Raw genomic sequence first — 23,347 nt, 5'->3', positions numbered from 1 at the left:
CGGAGGACTGTATAATTCCACAAGGGGACCTAATCATTGACCCACCTACCTGAAATCGGAGGACTGTATAATTCCACAAGGGGACCTAATCATTGACCCACCTACCTGAAATCGGAGGACTGTATAAAGGGGACCTTCCACAAAATCGGGGACCTAATCATTGTTCCACCTACCTGAAATCGGAGGACTGTATAATTCCACAAGGGGACCTAATCATTGACCCACCTACCTGAAATCGGAGGACTGTATAATTCCACAAGGGGACCTAATCATTGACCCACCTACCTGAAATCGGAGGACTGAAATTCCACAAGGGGACCTAATCATTGACCCACCTACCTGAAATCGGAGGACTGTATAATTCCACAAGGGGACCTAATCATTGACCCACCTACCTGAAATCGGAGGACTGTATAATTCCACAAGGGGACCTAATCATTGACCCACCTACCTGAAATCGGAGGACTGTATAATTCCACAAGGGGACCTAATCATTGACCCACCTACCTGAAATCGGAGGACTGTATAATTCCATAAGGGAACTTCCTGATTTCGAAGTTTCGGCCAAATCAAGCTGTCTATTGACCTTCAAGAGAATTGTGATGAATCAAGGGGTAGTTACATATTATTACTAAACAATATCTCTAAGAAATAAATGTTCCTCAACATATTGGTATCATTATCTGGCTTTCTATAAATAGTATTGGTGATCATGGGACCCTTACAAAGTAGAAACCATCAGACATGCTTGTATCATAATTTGTTTTATCTAAATTCATTCAGACGTACAATTGCGTTAGTCTTGTCGTTTAACATATTAACTATTTTCAACAAAAATATCTTAATTTTGGAAGCTGGGAAAGTAATCCATGGGGACCAAGTTTAAGTAATATGAGTGTCACGTAAGCATGTATATTTTGTACACACTTGGGGTAAGTCACCTTAATGGTAGGGTACCGCTAGGCGGAATTGCGTCACGGGTAGGTGTGCACGGGGTGAGATTCGCATGACAGGTATTGTGTTATTGTTACCGTGCACCCGATATGGATTTATCGGCATTTAGCGTCATGTGAGACAGGCACAGGGGACTCACTGTGGTAAGTAATCTTTATCTCTTTTTCTTTTCTATATTAGTTGGTATTGTTGTTTTGTACCAGTCCATATATCGGGTCAAACAATCTAAGTATCTGTGCGCTCCAGTCAGCCGTGACCATTGTTTATTGTTTGTATGTTGATAACTTTCATTTTTGTTGTTTTCGTACTATAATTGAATATATTATGTTTGTTTTCCTAAATATGCACATGATATAAACATATTGGAGTGTTGTACATGAAACTGCATAGTCTATGTCATGTTTCGGGTCGATTTTAAAATCTATGGAAGCCCTGATCAATTTATTAGTGCCGAGCGTAGTGCGTACGCGAACGAGTGGGAAAAGTATGGAAGCCTTGAGGTGTCAGTTGGTGTATTTCGTAATTTTGTTTTATTTTGTTCGTAATTTGGAGCCGCACATTATTTCGACGCTAATATGAACGTATTTCAGTATTTTCTAATTATGGTTCATTCTAAAGTTGAATAATTATGGTAAATAATAAGTATTTTGTACCATGTGTTTTGTTAGTATAGTATGGAAGTGTGAGTGGAAATTATAACTATTTGTGTTAATCATTATAGCTTCACATGACGGGTTGGAACATTTATTGAGTCAGGACCAGGCAGGCCTCTCCTTTACATTGCGACCCAAGCGTCAGGACCGACCAGAAGTAACGACTTTCATTCAGGGTCAAGGTCAGCGAGGGAGCATACTTAGTAGTTACACTGCCAGGGTCGGCGACTTGAATTCAGCACTTAATCAGCTGTCATGTCATTGACATAAGTGCGTTGCCTATTATGGTGATACAAGCGTGGAACTGCTTGAGGACGGTGACTCTGGATTGAGTCACGGTGATTCAGAGTATGGAACTCTATTGGGTTTGACAGGAACACTGTTCTGTTTCGTGAGCTAGAAGCTACAGGGACACTTATCATTATTTGGTTTATGAGTGTGTGAGTTAGTGAGTGTGACATCTTTAAATATATAGTTTATTTGTTTCATTGTAAATAAACATCATTGTTATACTGTGATCGGTTCTTCCAGCTTTCTTTTCCCGGATCACCAACCGTCGCTCGTCCCACGTTAACAATGAGTGATGTCAATAAAGTATACAAAACTTTTTTTTTTTTTTTAAATAGGGTAACGCCGACTTTGAACTTAGGATTACTTTCAATACAATTCAATGTATCTGATGCCTAAGTATGTAATTTAATCAATATCTCTTTATAAACAATCTAATGGATTGATGTTGTGTTATTATTTTAAAAAGTTCTATGTTACTCACATATATCTGTTTCCATCAGTGACCAGGAGAAGGAAGGCGATTAATCCAAACAGGTAGGAATGATTATTCCATACCGATCTGTCCAGTAGGAGAATGTACCAGTATATACAGGTAAACACGCTGAGACAGAACCGGTACATCAGGCCAAACATAATACCAACAGTAGCTGTAATAGTGGGAATCAGACCAAACATAATACCAACAGTAGCTGTAATAGTGGGAATCAGGACAGACATAATACCAACAGTAGCTGTAATAGTGGCAATCAGACCAAACATAATACCAACAGTAGCTGTAATAGTGGGAATAAGGACAGACATAGTACCAAAAGTATCTGTAATAGTGGGAATCAGACCAAACATAATACCAACAGTAGCTGTAATAGTAGGAATAAGGACAGACATAATACCAACAGTAGCTGTAATAGTGGGAATGAGGCAAAACAAAATACCAACAGTAGCTGTAATATTGGGAATCAGGACAGACATAATACCAACAGTAGCTGTAATAGTAGGAATAAGGACAGACATAATACCAATAGTAGCTGTAATAGTAGGAATAAGGACAGACATAATACCAACAGTAGCTGTAATAGTGGCAATCAGACCAAACATAATACCAACAGTAGCTGTAATAGTGGGAATAAGGACAGACATAGTACCAACAGTATCTGTAATAGTGGGAATCAGACCAAACATAATACCAATAGTAGCTGTAATAGTGGGAATCAGGACAGACATAATACCAACAGTAGCTGTAATAGTAGGAATAAGGACAGACATAATACCAATAGTAGCTGTAATAGTAGGAATAAGGACAGACATAATACCAACAGTAGCTGTAATAGTGGCAATCAGGATAAACATAATACCAACAGTAGATGTAATAGTGGGAATCAGACCAAACATAATACCAACAGTAGCTGTAATAGTGGGAATCAGACCAAACATAATACCAACAGTAGCTGTATTAGTAGGAATAAGGACAGACATAATACCAACAGTAGCTGTAATAGTGGGAATCAGACCAAACATAATACCAACAGTAGCTGTATTAGTAGGAATAAGGACAGACATAATACCAACAGTAGCTGTAATAGTGGGAATGAGGCAAAACAAAATACAAACAGTAGCTGTAATATTGGGAATCAGGACAGGCATAATACCAACAGTAGCTGTAATAGTGGGAATCAGACCAAACATAATACCAACATTAGCTGTAATAGTGGGAATCACGATAAACATAGTACCAACAGTAGCTGTAATAGTGGGAATCAGACCAAACATAATACCAACAGTAGCTGTAATAGTGGGAATCAGGATAAACATAATACCAATAGTAGCTGTAATAGTGGGAATCAGACCAAACATAATACCAATAGTAGCTGTAATAGTGGGAATCAGACCGAACATAATACCAACAGTAGCTGTAATAGTGGAAATCAGGACAGACATAATACCAACAGTAGCTGTAATAGTGGGAATCAGGACAGACATAATACCAACAGTAGCTGTAATAGTGGCAATCAGGATAAACATAATACCAACAGTAGCTGTAATAGTGGGAATCAGACCAAACATAATACCAACAGTAGCTGTAATAGTAGGAATCAGACCAAACATAATACCAACAGTAGCTGCAATAGTGGGAATCAAGATAAACATAGTACCAACAGTAGCTGTAATAGTGGGAATCAGACCAAACATAATACCAACATTAGCTGTAATAGTGGGAATTAGACCAAACATAATACCAACATTAGCTGTAATAGTGGGATTTAGACCAAATATAATACCAACAGTAGCTGTAATAGTGGCAATCAGGACAGACATAATACCAACAATAGCTGTAATAATGGGAAACAGACCAAACATAATACCAACAGTAGCTGTAATAGTGGGAATCAGACCAAACATAATACCAACAGTAGCTGTAATAGTGGGAATCAGACCAAACATAATACCAACAGTAGCTGTAATAGTGGGAATCAGACCAAACATAATACCAACAGTAGCTGTAATACTGGGAATCAGGATAAACATAATACCAACAGTAGCTGTAATAGTGGCAATCAGGATAGACATAATACCAACAGTAGCTGTAATAGTGGGAATCAGGATAAACATAATACCAACAGTAGCTGTAATAGTGGGAATCAGGATAGACATAATACCAACAGTAGCTGTAATAGTGGGAATCAGGATAAACATAATACCAACAGTATCTGTAATAGTGGGAATCAGGACAGACATAATACCAACAGTAGCTGTAATAGTGGGAATCAGACAAAACATAATACGAACAGTAGCTGTAATAGTGGGAATCAGACCAAGCATAATACCAACAGTAGATGTAATAGTGGCAATCAGACCAAACATAATACCAACAGTAGCTGTAATAGTGGGAATCAGGATAAACATAATACCAACAGAAGCTGTAATAGTGGGAATAAGGACAGACATAATACCAACAGTAGCTGTAATAGTGGGAATCAGGATAAACATAATACCAACAGTATCTGTAATAGTGGGAATCAGGACAGACATAATACCAACAGTAGCTGTAATAGTGGGAATCAGACAAAACATAATACGAACAGTAGCTGTAATAGTGGGAATCAGACCAAGCATAATACCAACAGTAGCTGTAATAGTGGGAATCAGGATAAACATAATACCAACAGAAGCTGTAATAGTGGGAATAAGGACAGACATAATACCAACAGTAGCTGTAATAGTGGGAATCAGGATAAACATAATACCAACAGTATCTGTAATAGTGGGAATCAGGACAGACATAATACCAACAGTAGCTGTAATAGTGGGAATCAGACAAAACATAATACGAACAGTAGCTGTAATAGTGGGAATCAGACCAAGCATAATACCAACAGTAGCTGTAATAGTGGGAATCAGGATAAACATAATACCAACAGAAGCTGTAATAGTGGGAATAAGGACAGACATAATACCAACAGTAGCTGTAATAGTGGGAATCAGGATAAACATAATACCAACAGTATCTGTAATAGTGGGAATCAGGACAGACATAATACCAACAGTAGCTGTAATAGTGGGAATCAGACAAAACATAATACGAACAGTAGCTGTAATAGTGGGAATCAGACCAAGCATAATACCAACAGTAGCTGTAATAGTGGCAATCAGACCAAACATAATACCAACAATAGCTGTAATAGTGGGAATCAGGATAAACATAATACCAACAGAAGCTGTAATAGTGGGAATAAGGACAGACATAATACCAACAGTAGTTGTAATAGTGGGAATCAGGATAAACATAATGCCAACAGTAGCTGTAATAGTGGGAATCAGGATAAACATAATACCAACAATAGCTGTAATAGTGGGAATCAGACAAAACATAATACCAACAGTAGCTGTAATAGTGGGAATCAGACCAAACATAATACCAACAGTAGCTGTAATAGTGGGAATCAGGATAAACATAATACCAACGGTAGCTGTGATAGTGGGAATCAGACCAAACATAATACCAACATTAGCTGTAATAGTGGGATTTAGACCAAATATAATACCAACAGTAGCTGTAATAGTGGCAATCAGGACAGACATAATACCAACAATAGCTGTAATAATGGGAAACAGACCAAACATAATACCAACAGTAGCTGTAATAGTGGGAATCAGACCAAACATAATACCAACAGTAGCTGTAATAGTGGGAATCAGACCAAACATAATACCAACAGTAGCTGTAATAGTGGGAATCAGACCAAACATAATACCAACAGTAGCTGTAATAGTGGGAATCAGGATAAACATAATACCAACAGTAGCTGTAATAGTGGGAATCAGGATAGACATAATACCAACAGTAGCTGTAATAGTGGGAATCAGGATAAACATAATACCAACAGTATCTGTAATAGTGGGAATCAGGACAGACATAATACCAACAGTAGCTGTAAAAGTGGGAATCAGACAAAACATAATACGAACAGTAGCTGTAATAGTGGGAATCAGACCAAGCATAATACCAACAGTAGCTGTAATAGTGGCAATCAGACCAAACATAATACCAACAGTAGCTGTAATAGTGGGAATTAGACCAAATATAATACCAACAGTAGCTGTAATAGTGGCAATCAGGACAGACATAATACCAACAGAAGCTGTAATAGTGGGAATAAGGACAGACATAATACCAACAGTAGCTGTAATAGTGGGAATCAGGATAAACATAATACCAACAGTATCTGTAATAGTGGGAATCAGGACAGACATAATACCAACAGTAGCTGTAATAGTGGGAATCAGACAAAACATAATACGAACAGTAGCTGTAATAGTGGCAATCAGACCAAACATAATACCAACAGTAGCTGTAATAGTGGGAATCAGGATAAACATAATACCAACAGAAGCTGTAATAGTGGGAATAAGGACAGACATAATACCAACAGTAATTGTAATAGTGGGAATCAGGATAAACATAATGCCAACAGTAGCTGTAATAGTGGGAATCAGGATAAACATAATACCAACAATAGCTGTAATAGTGGGAATCAGACAAAACATAATACCAACAGTAGCTGTAATAGTGGGAATCTAGACAGACATAATACCAACAGTAGCTATAATAGTGGGAATCAGACCAAACATAATACCAACAGTAGCTGTAATAGTGGGAATCAGGATAAACATAATACCAACGGTAACTGTGATAGTGGGAATCAGACCAAACATAATACCAACATTAGCTGTAATAGTGGGAATTAGACCAAATATAATACCAACAGTAGCTGTAATAGTGACAATCAGGACAGACATAATACCAACAATAGCTGTAATAATGGGAATCAGACCAAACATAATACCAACAGTAGCTGTAATAGTGGAAATCAAGATAAACATAGTACCAACAGTAGCTGTAATAGTGGGAATCAGGATAAACATAATATCAACAGTAGCTGTAATAGTGGGAATAAGACCAAACATAATACCAACAGTAGCTGTAATAATGGGAAACAGAACAAACATAATACCAACAGTAGCTGTAATAGTGGGAATCAGACCAAACATAATACCAACAGTAGCTGTAATAGTGGGAATCAGACAAAACATAATACGAACAGTAGCTGTAATAGTGGGAATCAGACCAAACATAATACCAACAGTAGCTGTAATAGTGGCAATCAGGATAGACGTAATACCAACAGAAGCTGTAATAGTGGGAATTAGACCAAATATAATACCAACAGTAGCTGTAATAGTGGGAATCCGGATAAACATAATACCAACAGAAGCTGTAATAGTGGGAATAAGGACAGACATAATATCAACAGTAGCTGTAATAGTGGGAATAAGACCAAACATAATACCAACAGTAGCTGTAATAGTGGGAATCAGACCAAGCATAATACCAACAGTAGCTGTAATAGTGGGAATCAGGATAAACATGATACCAACAGTAGCTGTAATAGTGGGAATCAGACCAAACATAATACCAACAGTAGCTGAAATAGTGGGAATCAGGATAAACATAATACCAACAGTAGCTGTAATAGTGGGAATCAGACCAAACATAATACCAACAGTAGCTGTAATAGTGGGAATCAGGACAGACATAATACCAACAGTAGCTGTAATAGTGGCAATCAGACCAAACATAATACCAACAGTAGCTGTAATAGTGGGAATTAGACCAAATATAATACCAACAGTAGCTGTAATAGTGGGAATTAGACCAAATATAATACCAACAGTAGCTGTAATAGTGGGAATAAAGATAAACATAATACCAACAGTAGCTGTAATAGTGGGAATTAGACCAAATATAATACCAACAGTAGCTGTAATAGTGGGAATCAGGATAAACATAATACCAACAGTAGCTGTAATAGTGGGAATCTGGATAAACATAATACCAACAGTAGCTGTAATAGTGGCAATCAGACCAAACATAATACCAACAGTAGCTGTAATAGTGGGAATCAGGACAGACATAATACCAACAGTAGCTGTAATAGTGGGAATCAGGATAAACATAATACCAACAGTAGCTGTAATAGTGGGAATCAGGATAAACATAATACCAACAGTAGCTGTAATAGTGGGAATCTGGATAAACATAATACCAACAGAAGCTGTAATAGTGGGAATCAGACCAAACATAATACCAACAGTAGCTGTAATAGTGGGAATCAGACCAAACATAATACCAACAGTAGCGGTAATAGTGGTAATCAGGACAGACATAATACCAACAGTAGCTGTAATAGTGGGAATCAGGACAGACATAATACCAACAGTAGCTGTAATAGTGGGAATCAGGACAGACATAATACCAACAGTAGCTGTATTAGTGGGAATCAGGACAGACATAATACCAACAGTATCTGTAATAGTGGCAATCGGACCAAACATAATACCAACAGTAGCTGTAATAGTGGGAATCAGGATAAACATAATACCAACAGTAGCTGTAATAATGGGAATCAGACCAAGCATAATACCAACAGTAGCTGTAATAGTGGGAATCAGGATAAACATGATACCAACAGTAGCTGTAATAGTGGGAATCAGACCAAACATAATACCAACAGTAGCTGAAATAGTGGGAATCAGGATAAACATAATACCAACAGTAGCTGTAATAGTGGGAATCAGGACAGACATAATACCAACAGTAGCTGTAATAGTGGGAATCAGGACAGACATAATACCAACAGTAGCTGTAATAGTGGGAATCAGACCAAACATAATACCAACAGAAGCTGTAATAGTAGGAACACAGATAGATATACCACACAGTCCATTTTTAAAGGTTATAGAAGGAAGGTTATAATAGGTGGATACATATACGATAGCTGTCATAAAATTATCCGGAAGGAAAGATGATCTCAGATAGATAATGAAAAATATTCGCTAGATTGTTCCTCCGATGATAACTTGAAATATTCATTCCAGCCCGAACTTCATCAACACATGCTGTTTTTTTTTTTTACTTCTTTTTAATAATTCAAGCTTAAAGCAAAGCGCCTGATGAAATGTATTTGCATATTGTCAAAGAAGGAATATATTTTGATTGGGAAAATAGATATTACATGACGCTATTACTATAAAATACAGGTAGTTATATGGAGGGCCAACCTAATTCTGTATACATGTTATATTATTAAACACATACTGTATATAACGTGTATGATGTCTGTGTTGTAAATGAATTTACCTAAAAGCATTATGAAGTATAGTAAGTACATCCATGCTACCGAAAGAGGTACGACAAAGTCAAATAACGGAGCGAAGCATTTGTCTGGTGACCAACGTCTGTAAGCCTGCCGGCCCATCCCTCTCTCTTCTAGTGTGTCGATCAACAGTAAGAAACCTATGGTAAAAACAAGGTGAATGTCCTCAAATTCTAGTTCAGATACAAAGTGGTCATTTCACAGAATAAAACTAGTTCATAGTGGAATCAAACATCATACGAAAGGGGGAGAGAATGTCATAATAATTCAGACTTATATCTAAAACGTGATCAGTATACATAATGTACATACAAGGGTTTTGTAGGATCTTTGAACAGTTAGGAAATGTTCAACAAACAATCATAGTGTTTACTTATTGCGTGCGTATCATTGGATCAAATCTAGTCTCTAACACCAACTCGATCATAATCTTCATTCAGAACATTGTGCTAGAAAAAGTATAGAATATATATATATAAGTATTTTCCCAACATGGAGTTGTCGCGTTAAAGCTAGAACCTAGACAGCATCCATGGCAGTTTTCTTTTGTCTTTATAGAGATAGTTATGCCTCTGATGAAGAAACAAACGGACGGACAGACGGACAGACATTTTTATTCTTTTACACGTCCATCGAAATGCGACGGACGTAAATAAATGGTTCACAAATTAGCCAAATATATTACCGTAGAAGAAACGGAGCATTCCGAGAGCCGCTGGGTCCGTCGGTCGGCAAAGCAATCCTGTGAGAGATCTCCATGATTTTAAATCCCGAAAATCAAAACCGAATGTCTGTTTCATTCGAGTTTCAGTCCGTGGTATACGTAATACTGCGGTGACTTCATTGTCTGTCGTTCTCCTTCTATAAGTGGACGCCATCATACATTTACGATGTTAACTGTGTTTTGAGGTAAACGTGGTCTGGTGTACGAAGGCTTGGTAACGTGGGACAGCCATCCATCAACTTTCACTAGACTGGTACAGGATTATCCTCGGGCAAAATTAGAAACATTTGGATATCATTTTGTAGAGAACAGTTTAAGAATGGTTTTTAGGGATTGGAATATACGTCAATGTTTTGAGAATCATCAAGATCTTTTACGCTAAATTAAAGGAAAGGATAACGAAAAACATTGGGAACTGGTTTGATTCTATATTTGTATGTAATACCTGTGTTACTACTCTATTTATCAATAATCATCACCCGATGGCCCTGAGGTCGTCCAGCATCAACTGTTGCTACATTAAGCTAATGACATTCTAACATAAGGCTACCGACATTCTACCATAAGACTAATGACATTCTAACATAAGGCTACCGACATAGTGATTCTAACATAAGACTAGTGACATTCTAACATAAATCTACTGACATTCTAACATAAGACTAATGACATTCTAACATAAATCTACTGACATTCTAACATAAGACTACTGACATTCTAACATAAGACTACTGACATTCTAACATAAAGTTACTGACATTCTAACATAAGACTACTGACATTCTAACATAAGACTACCGACATTCTAACATAAGACTACTGACATTCTAACATAAGACTACTGACATTCTAACATAAGACTACTGACATTCTAACATAAGACTACTGACATTCTAACATAAGACTACCGACATTCTAACATAAGACTACTGACATTCTAACATAAGACTACCGACATTCTAACATAAGGCTACCGGCATTCTAACATAAATCTACCGACATTCTAACATAAGACTACTGACATTCTAACATAAGGCTACCGACATTCTAACATAAGACTACTGACATTCTAACATAAGACTACCGACATTCTAACATAAGACTACTGACATTCTAACATAAGACTACCGACATTCTAACATAAGACTACTGACATTCTAACATAAGGCTACCGACATTCTAACATAAGGCTACCGACATTCTAACATAAAACTACTGACATTCTAACATAAGACTACTGACATTCTAACATAAGACTACAGAAGGCTACCGACATTCTACATTCTAACATAAGACATAACATAGACATTCTAACATAAGACTACCGACATTCTAACATAAGACTACTGACATTCTAACATAAGGTTACTGACATTCTAACATAAGGCTACCGACATTCTAACATAAGGCTACCGACATTCTAACATAAGACTACTGACATTCTAACATAAGGTTACTGACATTCTAACATAAGGCTACCGACATTCTAACATAAGGTTACTGACATTCTAACATAAGACTACCGGCATTCTAACATAAATCTACCGACATTCTAACATAAGGCTACCGACATTCTAACATAAGACTACCGACATTCTAACATAAGACTACTGACATTCTAACATAAGGCTACTACAGACATTCTAACATAAGACTACCGACATTCTAACATAAGACTACTGACATTCTAACATAAGACTACTGACATTCTAACATAAGGTTACTGACATTCTAACATAAGGCTACCGACATTCTAACATAAGGCTACCGACATTCTAACATAAGGCTACCGACATTCTAACATAAGACTACTGACATTCTAACATAAGGTTACTGACATTCTAACATAAGGCTACCGACATTCTAACATAAGACTACTGACATTCTAACATAAGGCTACCGACATTCTAACATAAGGCTACCGACATTCTAACATAAGACTACCGACATTCTAACATAAGACTACTGACATTCTAACATAAGACTACTGACATTCTAACATAAGGTTACCAACATTCTAACATAAGACTACCGACATTCTAACATAAGACTACCGACATTCTAACATAAGGTTACTGATATTCTAACATAAGGTTACCAATATTCTAACACAAGACTACTGACATTCTAACATAAGGTTACTGATATTCTAACATAAGGTTACCGACATTCTAACATAAAACTGCCCCTCTAGAGCCCCCTCCCTTGCTCCAATTGGGACCAGAACGTTGAATTATGCAATCCTGAACCACTTTGATGATGTTTGTGGCCAAATCTGGTTGAAATTAGCCTACGAACTTCAAAGATGTCAGATATATACATTTCAAATATAAACCTAAGTAAATACATTCCTTGCGGGACATCAGGTGAATAACTATTCCTGAATTTCACAAGTTTCGCAGAGTTCACAATGCTTTCCATTCCTGACATTTTTAGGTCATGTAAAAAACATCTTTCAGATTTTGCGTTTTTGTGCTTTTAGGGTTACTAGACATCACGTGACGTGTTGGGGCCCCTTAATTCTAAGGATCCTTGCGGCCAGTAATAATTAACATTAACAACCAGTTTTACAGAAGATGCGACCCAAGAGACGGACCCCAGTATTGTGATCGTGTACGTAGGTATATTAATTCGCGAACAATGACATACATATAAGGTGCATTGTTTTATTGTCGTCCGCAGCAAGAAGTAGTATCGCTTGATAATGTATATAAAACAATACGCCATTCCACTGTAGGATTACCACATCTATATCAAAGCAGCTGAAAATGAAACTACACTGTAAAGGGTTTCTACACACTAATTAGAGACCGGTAGTTACTGCAAAATTAAAGTGGGGAAAATCAGTGGTATAATTCTGTAAAATATCCTTCTTCATATATAAAATTCTGCTCAATTGCATAAATTTCCATCCGTACATATCAAGTATAGACCAAGAGAAACGTTGTAAGGCTTTTAGCCCAGGGACATACCGGCCACTATCCATGATCACACAAGTGACTTAGCCCAGGGACATACCGGCCACTATCCATGATCACACAAGTGATCTTAACACAGGGACATACCAGCCAGTTTCCATGACCACACAACAAGTTATCTTAGCCCAGGGATATACCGGCCAGTTTCCATGACCACACAACAAGCGATCTTTTTGTAAGGCTTTTAGCCCAGGGACATACCGGCCACTATCCATGATCACACAAGTGATCTTAACACAGGGACATACCAGCCAGTTTCCATGACCACACAACAAGTTATCTTAGCCCAGGGATATACCGGCCAGTTTCCATGACCACACAACAAGCGATCTTTTTGTAAGGCTTTAGCCCAGGGACATACCGGCCAGTTTCCATGACCACACAACAAGTTATCTTAGCCCGGGGACATACCGGCCAGTTTCCATGACCACACAACAAGTGACCTTAGCCCAGGGACATACCGGCCAGTTTCCATGACCACACAACAAGTTATCTTAGCCCGGGGACATACCGGCCAGTTTCCATGACCACACAACAAGTGACCTTAGCCCAGGGACAAACCGGCCAGTTTCCATGATCACACAACATGTGATCTTTTTTAAATCGCCTAAGAAAATGTTGACGGACACCAGATAGATCGACAGACGCAGCACCATGACATAAACTCAGAGCTGTAACTATTCAAAGAGGGAAAGCAGTCATGACGAAAAATTATTGTTTTGTTTGAGATCTCTCTGGTCAAGTTTACCACGTTTGGGCGGATAACGCCATCTTTGATTACATCTTGTCAAATGGTTTTATACATAGTGACGTATAGATGTAAACGTGGTCACGGCTGAATGTACACCAACATATTGACGTATAGATGTAAACGTGGTCACGGCTGAATGTAAACCAACATATTGACGCATAAATGTAAACCTGGTCCCGGCTGAATGTACACCAACATATTGACGTATAGATGTAAACCTGGTCATGGCTGAATGTACACCAACATATTGACGTATAGATGTAAACGTGGTCGCGGCTGAATGTACACCAACATATTGACGTATAGATGTAAACGTGGTCGCGGCTGAATGTACACCAACATATTGACGTATAGATGTAAACGTGGTCACGGCTGAATGTACACCAACATATTGACGTATAGATGTAAACCTGGTCATGGCTGAATGTACACCAACATATTGACGTATAGATGTAAACGTGGTCGCGGCTGAATGTACACCAACATATTGACGTATAGATGTAAACGTGGTCGCGGCTGAATGTACACCAACATATTGACGTATAGATGTAATCGTGGTCACGGTTGAATGTACACCAACATATTGACGTATAGATGTAAACGTGGTCACGGCTGAATGTACACCAACATATTGACGTATAGATGTAAACGTGATCGCGGCTGAATGTACACCAACATATTGACGTATAGATGTAATCGTGGTCGCGGCTGAATGTACACCAACATATTGACGTATAGATGTAAACGTGGTCGCGGCTGAATGTAAACCAACATATTGACGCATAAATGTAAACCTAGTCCCGGCTGAATGTACACCAACATATTGACGTATAGATGTAAACCTGGTCGCGGCTGAATGTACACCAACATATTGACGTATAGATGTAATCGTGGTCACGGTTGAATGTACACCAACATATTGACGTATAGATGTAAACGTGGTCACGGCTGAATGTACACCAACATATTGACGTATAGATGTAAACGTGGTCGCGGCTGAATGTACACCAACATATTGACGTATAGATGTAAACGTGGTCACGGCTGAATGTACACCAACATATTGACGTATAGATGTAAACGTGGTCACGGCTGAATGTACACCAACATATTGACGTATAGATGTAAACGTGGTCGCGGCTGAATGTACACCAACATATTGACGTATAGATGTAAACGTGGTCGCGGCTGAATGTACACCAACATATTGACGTATAGATGTAAACGTGGTCACGGCTGAATGTACACCAACATATTGACGTATAGATGTAAACGTGGTCACGGCTGGTCACCAACATATTGGCTGAATGTACACCAACATATTGACGTATAGATGTAAACGTGGTCCCGGCTGAATGTACACCAACATATTGACGTATAGATGTAAACCTGGTCATGGCTGAATGTACACCAACATATTGACGTATAGATGTAAACGTGATCGCGGCTGAATGTACACCAACATATTGACGTATAGATGTAAACGTGATCGCGGCTGAATGTACACCAACATATTGACGTATAGATGTAAAATCAGTATTATGTTGAATTACACAACACACAAATACAGTAAAATAACCACTTTTATAAAGATTTTATTTTTAAAGATTCACACGATACGTAAATTCTATGACTATATAAAATTGGAATTTTCTACAAAATCTACTTGTAAATGTAGTTATGTTTCTACCCATGTTTTCCAGGCCACTCTTTTTTTCATTTCAGAGTATTTCATTATCATGATTTTACTGACAAAAGGAGTTGGGCGACAGGCCAGACCACTATCACTACAGTGAACAGATAATGTGACAGCTTCTCCCACATTATAGGGGTAGAGAGACCAACTGTTTGTAAAATCCTGTCAACTTTGTATGGTTTAGGTGTATTTATGTAGAAGATATAACACAGAACATGTTTAATATAGAAAACAGGTATGTAGATACCAAAGAAGTAGGTAAGCTTAACTAGACAAGGCATCTTTAAATGTACTGTGACAAATTAGACTAACAATAAAACATGTTAAATTCTCCGAGAGAAGAAAGAAATCAAGGAATTATTGTAAAAAGACATTATATATCTGACAAATACAAAATAATATCAAAGTTTAAACAAGAGTGTTTTTTTAGTGTATAAAAAAATTTCATAACATTTAAGGATATAACATAAACAGTTATAGACACCCTGACAAATAACATCTACAGTTGATAAAAATATTCCATCTACAACTTAACACAGCTACTACAGAATCATAGGAGAATTTATCTAATATTTATGCCTGGTAGATTTAAGTGTGACCATTATCTGACCTTCTGATTTCTATCTCACTTGGTAGATGTACGTGTGGTGGTGATATTCTATGATTTTCTATAATTTCATTATCAATCTTTCAAATTCTAAGATTCACAGAAAAAGGAAATAACATTTACATATTATGTAGACTGACATCAAACAGATGTTATGTGTGAAGACTAACCAGTAACACAACACGTGTTTAATCAACATGTGTGAAGACAAATCATTAACACAACACATGTTTAATCAACATGTGTGTAGACTATTCAGTAACACAACACGTGTTTAATCAACATGTGTGTAGAATAATCAGTGACACAACAGGTGTTTAATCAACGTGTTTAGACTAATCAGTTGTTTAATCAACATGTGTGTAACCATTAACACAACACGAATCAACGTGTTTAGACTAATCAGTGACACAACACGTGTTTAATCAACATGTGTGTAGACTAATCAGTAACACAACACGTGTTTAATCAACGTGTTTAGACTAATCAGTGACACAACACGTGTTTAATCAACATGTGTGTAGACTAATCAGTGACACAACAGGTGTTTAATCAACGTGTTTAGACTAATCAGTGACACAACACGTGTTTAATCAACATGTGTGTAGACTAATCAGTGACACAACAGGTGTTTAATCAACGTCAGTGACACAACACGTGTTTACACAACAACACGTGTTTAATCACACACATGCGTGTTTAGACTAATCAGTGACACAGCACGTGTTTAATCAACGTGTTTAGACTAATCAGTGACACAACACGTGTTTAATCAACATGTGTGTAGACTAACCATTAACACAACACATGTTTAATCAACATGTGTGTAGACTAATCAGTGACACAACAGGTGTTTAATCAACGTGTTTAGACTAATCAGTGACACAACACGTGTTTAATCAACATGTGTGTAGACTAATCAGTGACACAACAGGTGTTTAATCAACGTGTTTAGACTAATCAGTGACACAACACGTGTTTAATCAACATGTGTGTAGACTAATCAGTGACACAACACGTGTTTGTTTAGACTAATCAGTGACACAACACATCAACGTGTGTAGACTAATCAGTGACACAACAGGTGTTTAATCAACATGTGTGTAGACTAATCAGTGACACAACACGTGTTTAATCAACATGTGTGTAGCCTTACCAGTGGCACAACAGGTGTTTAATCAACAAACACTTTAACACTGTTAAGTTATATTTAAACACAAACAATCAATAACTTATTTAAATTCTACGATGTCACATTGCAGTAGTTCATTAAAGTCAGTAACATATGATAAATTACACTGCCATGGTCCCATGTTTGTTCCTGATGGTTTACATAAGTTGTTTACATGTTAGTTCTGGCAGTAATCAATAAGTACTTTAATGTAGAAATTATCTTTTAGATTTTTCACAGATTTACAATCTATTCTCAGTCATTATCTGGAACATATGGAACCAAAGTATATTTGTGAAAAATTGACATATAATTAAAAAAACAACAAAGATATAAAGATGTGCACCTCTGTTTAAAGTGTTAAAATACCTCAGAGATCATAATATCCAGATAGTTCAGAAAGGATGATATATATCATAACACTTGGCTATTTACACACTACACAAATATCAATATTCAGTTAGATATTCCTCAATAAAAAAATACATTGTGTAAACTGATAAATAGATAGGAAGAAATATCTCAGATCATATACAAAGACATGAAAACTACATCAAACAGTTAGACTATCATTTTCCTCATACATTCTGAAAAGATAAACACGTTTTGAATTCAAAATAAACGTAGAAGCTATTTCACATGTCATATATTACACAGTATAAACATTTAAAATAATGATGAAATAATTTGTTACAAAATATAAATTTCTTACCAAAAACATTAAATAAAATGTATATCATAAATCTATTTTTCTATTTTAGTAACACACATACAAGGAATGTTTACTTCACTGTAGAACACACATACAAGGAATGTTTAGATACTGTAGACACATACAAGGAATGTTTAGAGATCACTGTATGGACACACATACAAGGAGTTTACACTGTACACACATTACTGGGGTCAATGTTTAAGTTTTCTGTAAAACACACATCACAAAAGAATGTTTAAGGATAAAACACACAATATCTAAAGATTGTTTACTTCACTGTAAAACACACATACAAGGAATGTTTACTTCACTGTAAAACACACATACAAGGAATGTTTACTTCACTGTAAAACACACATACAAGGAATGTTTACTTCACTGTAAAACACACATACAAGGAATGTTTACTTCACTGTAAAACACACATACAAGGAATGTTTACTTCACTGTAAAACACACATACAAGGAATGTTTACTTCACTGTATAACACACATACAAGGAATGTTTAAGTCACTGTATAACACACATACAAGGAATGTTTAAGTCACTGTAAAACACACATACAAGGAATGTTTACTTCACTGTATAACACACATACAAGGAATGTTTACTTCACTGTATAACACACATACAAGGAATGTTTACTTCACTGTATAACACACATACAAGGAATGTTTACTTCACTGTATAACACACATACAAGGAATGTTTATGTCACTGTATAACACACATACAAGGAATGTTCACTGTACACACATACAAGGGATGTTTACTTCACTGTATGACACACATACAAGGAATGTTTACTTCACTGTATAACACACATACAAGGAATGTTTACTTCACTGTAAAACACACATACAAGGAATGTTTACTTCACTGTATAACACACATACAAGGAATGTTTACTTCACTATAAAACACACATACAAGGAATGTTTACTTCACTGTATAACACACATACAAGGAATGTTTACTTCACTGTATAACACACATACAAGGAATGTTTACTACACTGTATAACACACATACAAGTATAACACACATACAAGGAATGTTTACTTCACTATAAAATACACATACAAGGAATGTTTACTTCACTGTATAACACACAAACAAGGAATGTTTACTTCACTATAAAATACACATACAAGGAATGTTTACTTCACTGTATAACACACATACAAGGGATGTTTACTTCACTGTATAACACACATACAAGGGATGTTTACTTCACTGTAAAACACACATACAAGGAATGTTTAAGTCACCGTATAACACACATACAAGGAATGTTTAAGTCACTGTATAACACACACATTTACTTCACACACATACAAGGAATGTTTACTTATAACACACATACACTGTATAACACACATACAAGGAATGTTTACTTCACTGTATAACACACATACAAGGAATGTTTACTTCACTGTATAACACACATACAAGGAATGTTTAAGTCACTGTATAACACACATACAAGGAATGTTTACTTCACTGTAAAACACACATACAAGGAATGTTTACTTCACTGTAAAACACACATACAAGGAATGTTTACTTCACTGTATAACACACATACAAGGAATATAACACACATACAAGGAATGTTTACTTCACTGTAATGTTTACTTCACTGTATAACACACATACAAGGAATGTTTAATTCACTGTATAACACACATACAAGGAATGTTTACTTCACTGTATAACACACATACAAGGAATGTTTACTTCACTGTAAAACACACATACAAGGAATGTTTACTTCACTGTATAACACACATACAAGGAATGTTTACTTCACTGTAAAACACACATACAAGGAATGTTTACTTCACTGTATAACACACATACAAGGAATGTTTACTTCACTGTATAACACACATACAAGGAATGTTTACTTCAACACACATACAAGGAATGTTTACTTCACTGTATAACACACATACAAGGAATGTTTACTTCACTGTATAACACACATACAAGGAATGTTTATAAACACACATACAAGGAATGTTTACTACTGTAGGAATGTTTACTTCACACATGTAAAACACACATACAAGGAATGTTTACTTCACTGTATAACACACATACAAGGAATGTTTACTTCACTGTATAACACACATACAAGGAATGTTTACTTCACTGTATAACACACATACAAGGAATGTTTAAGTCACTGTATAACACACATACAAGTGTTTACTTCACTGTACACACATACAAGGAATGTTTACTTCACTGTACACACATACAAGGAATGTTTACTTCACTGTATAACACACATACAAGGAATGTTTACTTCACACACATACAAGGAATGTTTACTTCACTGTATAACACACATACAAGGAATGTTTACTTCACTGTATAACACACATACACACTAACACATACAAGGAATGTTTACACTGTATAACACACATACAAGGAATGTTTACTTCACTGTATAACACACATACAAGGAATGTTTACTTCACTGTATAACACACATACAAGGAATGTTTACTTCACTGTATAACACACATACAAGGAATGTTTACTTCACTGTAAAACACACATACAAGGAATGTTTACTTCAAACACACATACAAGGAATGTTTACTTCACTGTATAACACACATACAAGGAATGTTTACTTCACTGTATAACACACATACAAGGAATGTTTACTTCACTGTATAACACACATACAAGGAATGTTTACTTCACTGTATAACACACATACAAGGAATGTTTACTTCACTGTATAACACACATACAAGGAATGTTTACTTCACTGTATAACACACATACAAGGAATGTTTACTTCACTGTATAACACACATACAAGGAATGTTTACTTCACTGTATAACACACATACAAGGAATGTTTACTTCACTGTATAACACACATACAAGGAATGTTTAAGTCACTGTATAACACACATACAAGGAATGTTTACTTCACTGTATAACACACATACAAGGAATGTTTACTTCACTGTATAACACACATACAAGGAATGTTTACTTCACTATAAAACACACATACAAGGAATGTTTACTTCACTGTATAACACACATACAAGGAATGTTTACTTCACTGTATAACACACATACAAGGAATGTTTACTTCACTGTAAAACACACATACAAGGAATGTTTACTTCACTGTAAAACACACATACAAGGAATGTTTACTTCACTGTAAAACACACATACAAGGAATGTTTACTTCACTGTAAAACACACATACAAGGAATGTTTACTTCACTATAAAATACACATACAAGGAATGTTTACTTCACTGTAAAACACACATACAAGGAATGTTTACTTCACTGTAAAACACACATACAAGGAATGTTTACTTCACTGTAAAACACACATACAAGGAATGTTTACTTCACTGTAAAACACACATACAAGGAATGTTTACTTCACTATAAAATACACATACCACAAATGTTTTTTCCTTCACCATCAGAATTTGTTTTGTTAAAGCTGATCAATTTGAGTTAATCACACATTAGGAAGTATTTCTTAAATCTTATTTTTGAATTACTGTTATATCTATATATACTTACGTTTGTGGTATTGTTCTGTTGGGGTCGATTAAACGAAGACTTTTCATGCATTTCATACGTTTCAGATTTTTCTGAAATGAATATAGAAAATTTCCATTAATATGTCTCTATTATTGTTCACCTTTTCTCAATTCCCTGATCAGTTGTGAAAATTCTTCACCCAAGGATGCTTCTACACACCAATTAAAGTCCTGTCATTACAATATAGATAGACTATGAAAGTTCTTAATTCCCCGAGTCTTTGACTTCACCCCTCCGACTCCAACCCTCAGACTGACAGAGGAAAGATTTCTGCATAAATTTCAGAGCAATGCACAACACTTGATTCCACAGATATTTTTTAAATTCTGTCAAGATATTTCACAGAGTTCTAAATTTAAACCTCCAACCACCTCTTAAAATGAAGAATGTATTTATTTGAACTTTGACCTTGAGATAATTAATCAAGACAAATTATACTACCACAAAATGATAGTATTTGCGAAGTGGTGTGTCTTCCCCTCTGATTATAAATACCGGGTAAATTCCCCATCAAGAAAATATACTGAAAACACGGTGAAATTTCTGCAAAGTAGAAAATTTTTCCCCAAATCAGAACTAATTAAGATATTTTACTTATTGTCATTATTTGTCATGAAAAGAAATACTTAAATCTCAACACTGTAGATTTATTCTGATGAAAAGAGCTGTCTGAAATTTTCCTAAAAACAGGCAAAAAGTCACCTTTCTCCACAACAGGTAACACCTCAAATTCTAGTTTAACCTATAGAGATGAATGTCACCTTTATCTTATTGCAGTACACAAATAGACCACTGTTGGTGACACATTTATGTTTCAAATGTTATAAAGAGTTCTTTCATCGTTCAAAAGTCATGATGGGGACAAATGAACTTGAATTTCACATATATTTTACCTTTGACCTTAGGAAAAAAGGTCAGTGACCTTACTCCATTACCATATAAAATTGTATCAAAATAACAATATTGAAAACAAAAATGATTTAAACAATCTGTTTCTCTTCACTTAGTGGTAATACATAGTGGTCTGTGGGCCATGAGGATCACATCAACAGTTAGAACAAATCTATTGTGTGATACATACAATGTACATTATACAGAAATGTATTTCAAAAGAACAAACCTGTGTCAACCTCAAGCAGGAAGGTATATTTTAAACACTAAAAGATAACACACCAAACGCTTGGGTTGTGAATTTATGTTTCCAGTTTCATCAACATTTCATTAAGTTCAAAATGTTATGACAAGTACATTACCAGAAATTAAGCCCTTAATTTACCATTGCATTAGACATAACGGTCTCTGTGATCTAATTTCAATGTACTTTGGGTGATACAATCTTATTTCAGATTTCTTCCTTACGGACTTAAGGTTTGGACCCAAACAAGAATGATTTAGAGGTTTGACTTCACAACAAACAAGAATGATTTAGAGGTCTGACTTCACAACAAACAAGAATGAATTAGAGGTTTGACTTCACAACAACAAGAATGAT

The 23,347-nt window shown here is 36.0% G+C and overlaps 1 protein-coding gene across 1 annotated transcript in view; it reads right to left on the bottom strand.

The window, feature by feature from the left end:
• The window catches only part of LOC132549941 (putative ferric-chelate reductase 1 homolog), a 53,213-nt gene that overhangs the window by 3,496 nt on the left and 26,370 nt on the right, over positions 1–23,347 (bottom strand). Inside the window, exon 12 of the mRNA XM_060213926.1 lies at positions 21,835–21,905. Coding sequence (XP_060069909.1) covers positions 21,835–21,905 — 71 coding nt within the window. The remainder of the gene's footprint in view (positions 1–21,834; positions 21,906–23,347) is intronic.

Source organism: Ylistrum balloti, unplaced genomic scaffold (assembly GCF_031769215.1).
Source record: "Ylistrum balloti isolate Yb309-2 unplaced genomic scaffold, AGI_CSIRO_Ybal_v1 Utg370092, whole genome shotgun sequence".
NCBI classification, from domain to species: domain Eukaryota; kingdom Metazoa; phylum Mollusca; class Bivalvia; order Pectinida; family Pectinidae; genus Ylistrum; species Ylistrum balloti.
This window is presented reverse-complemented; position numbering and strand designations above follow the sequence as displayed.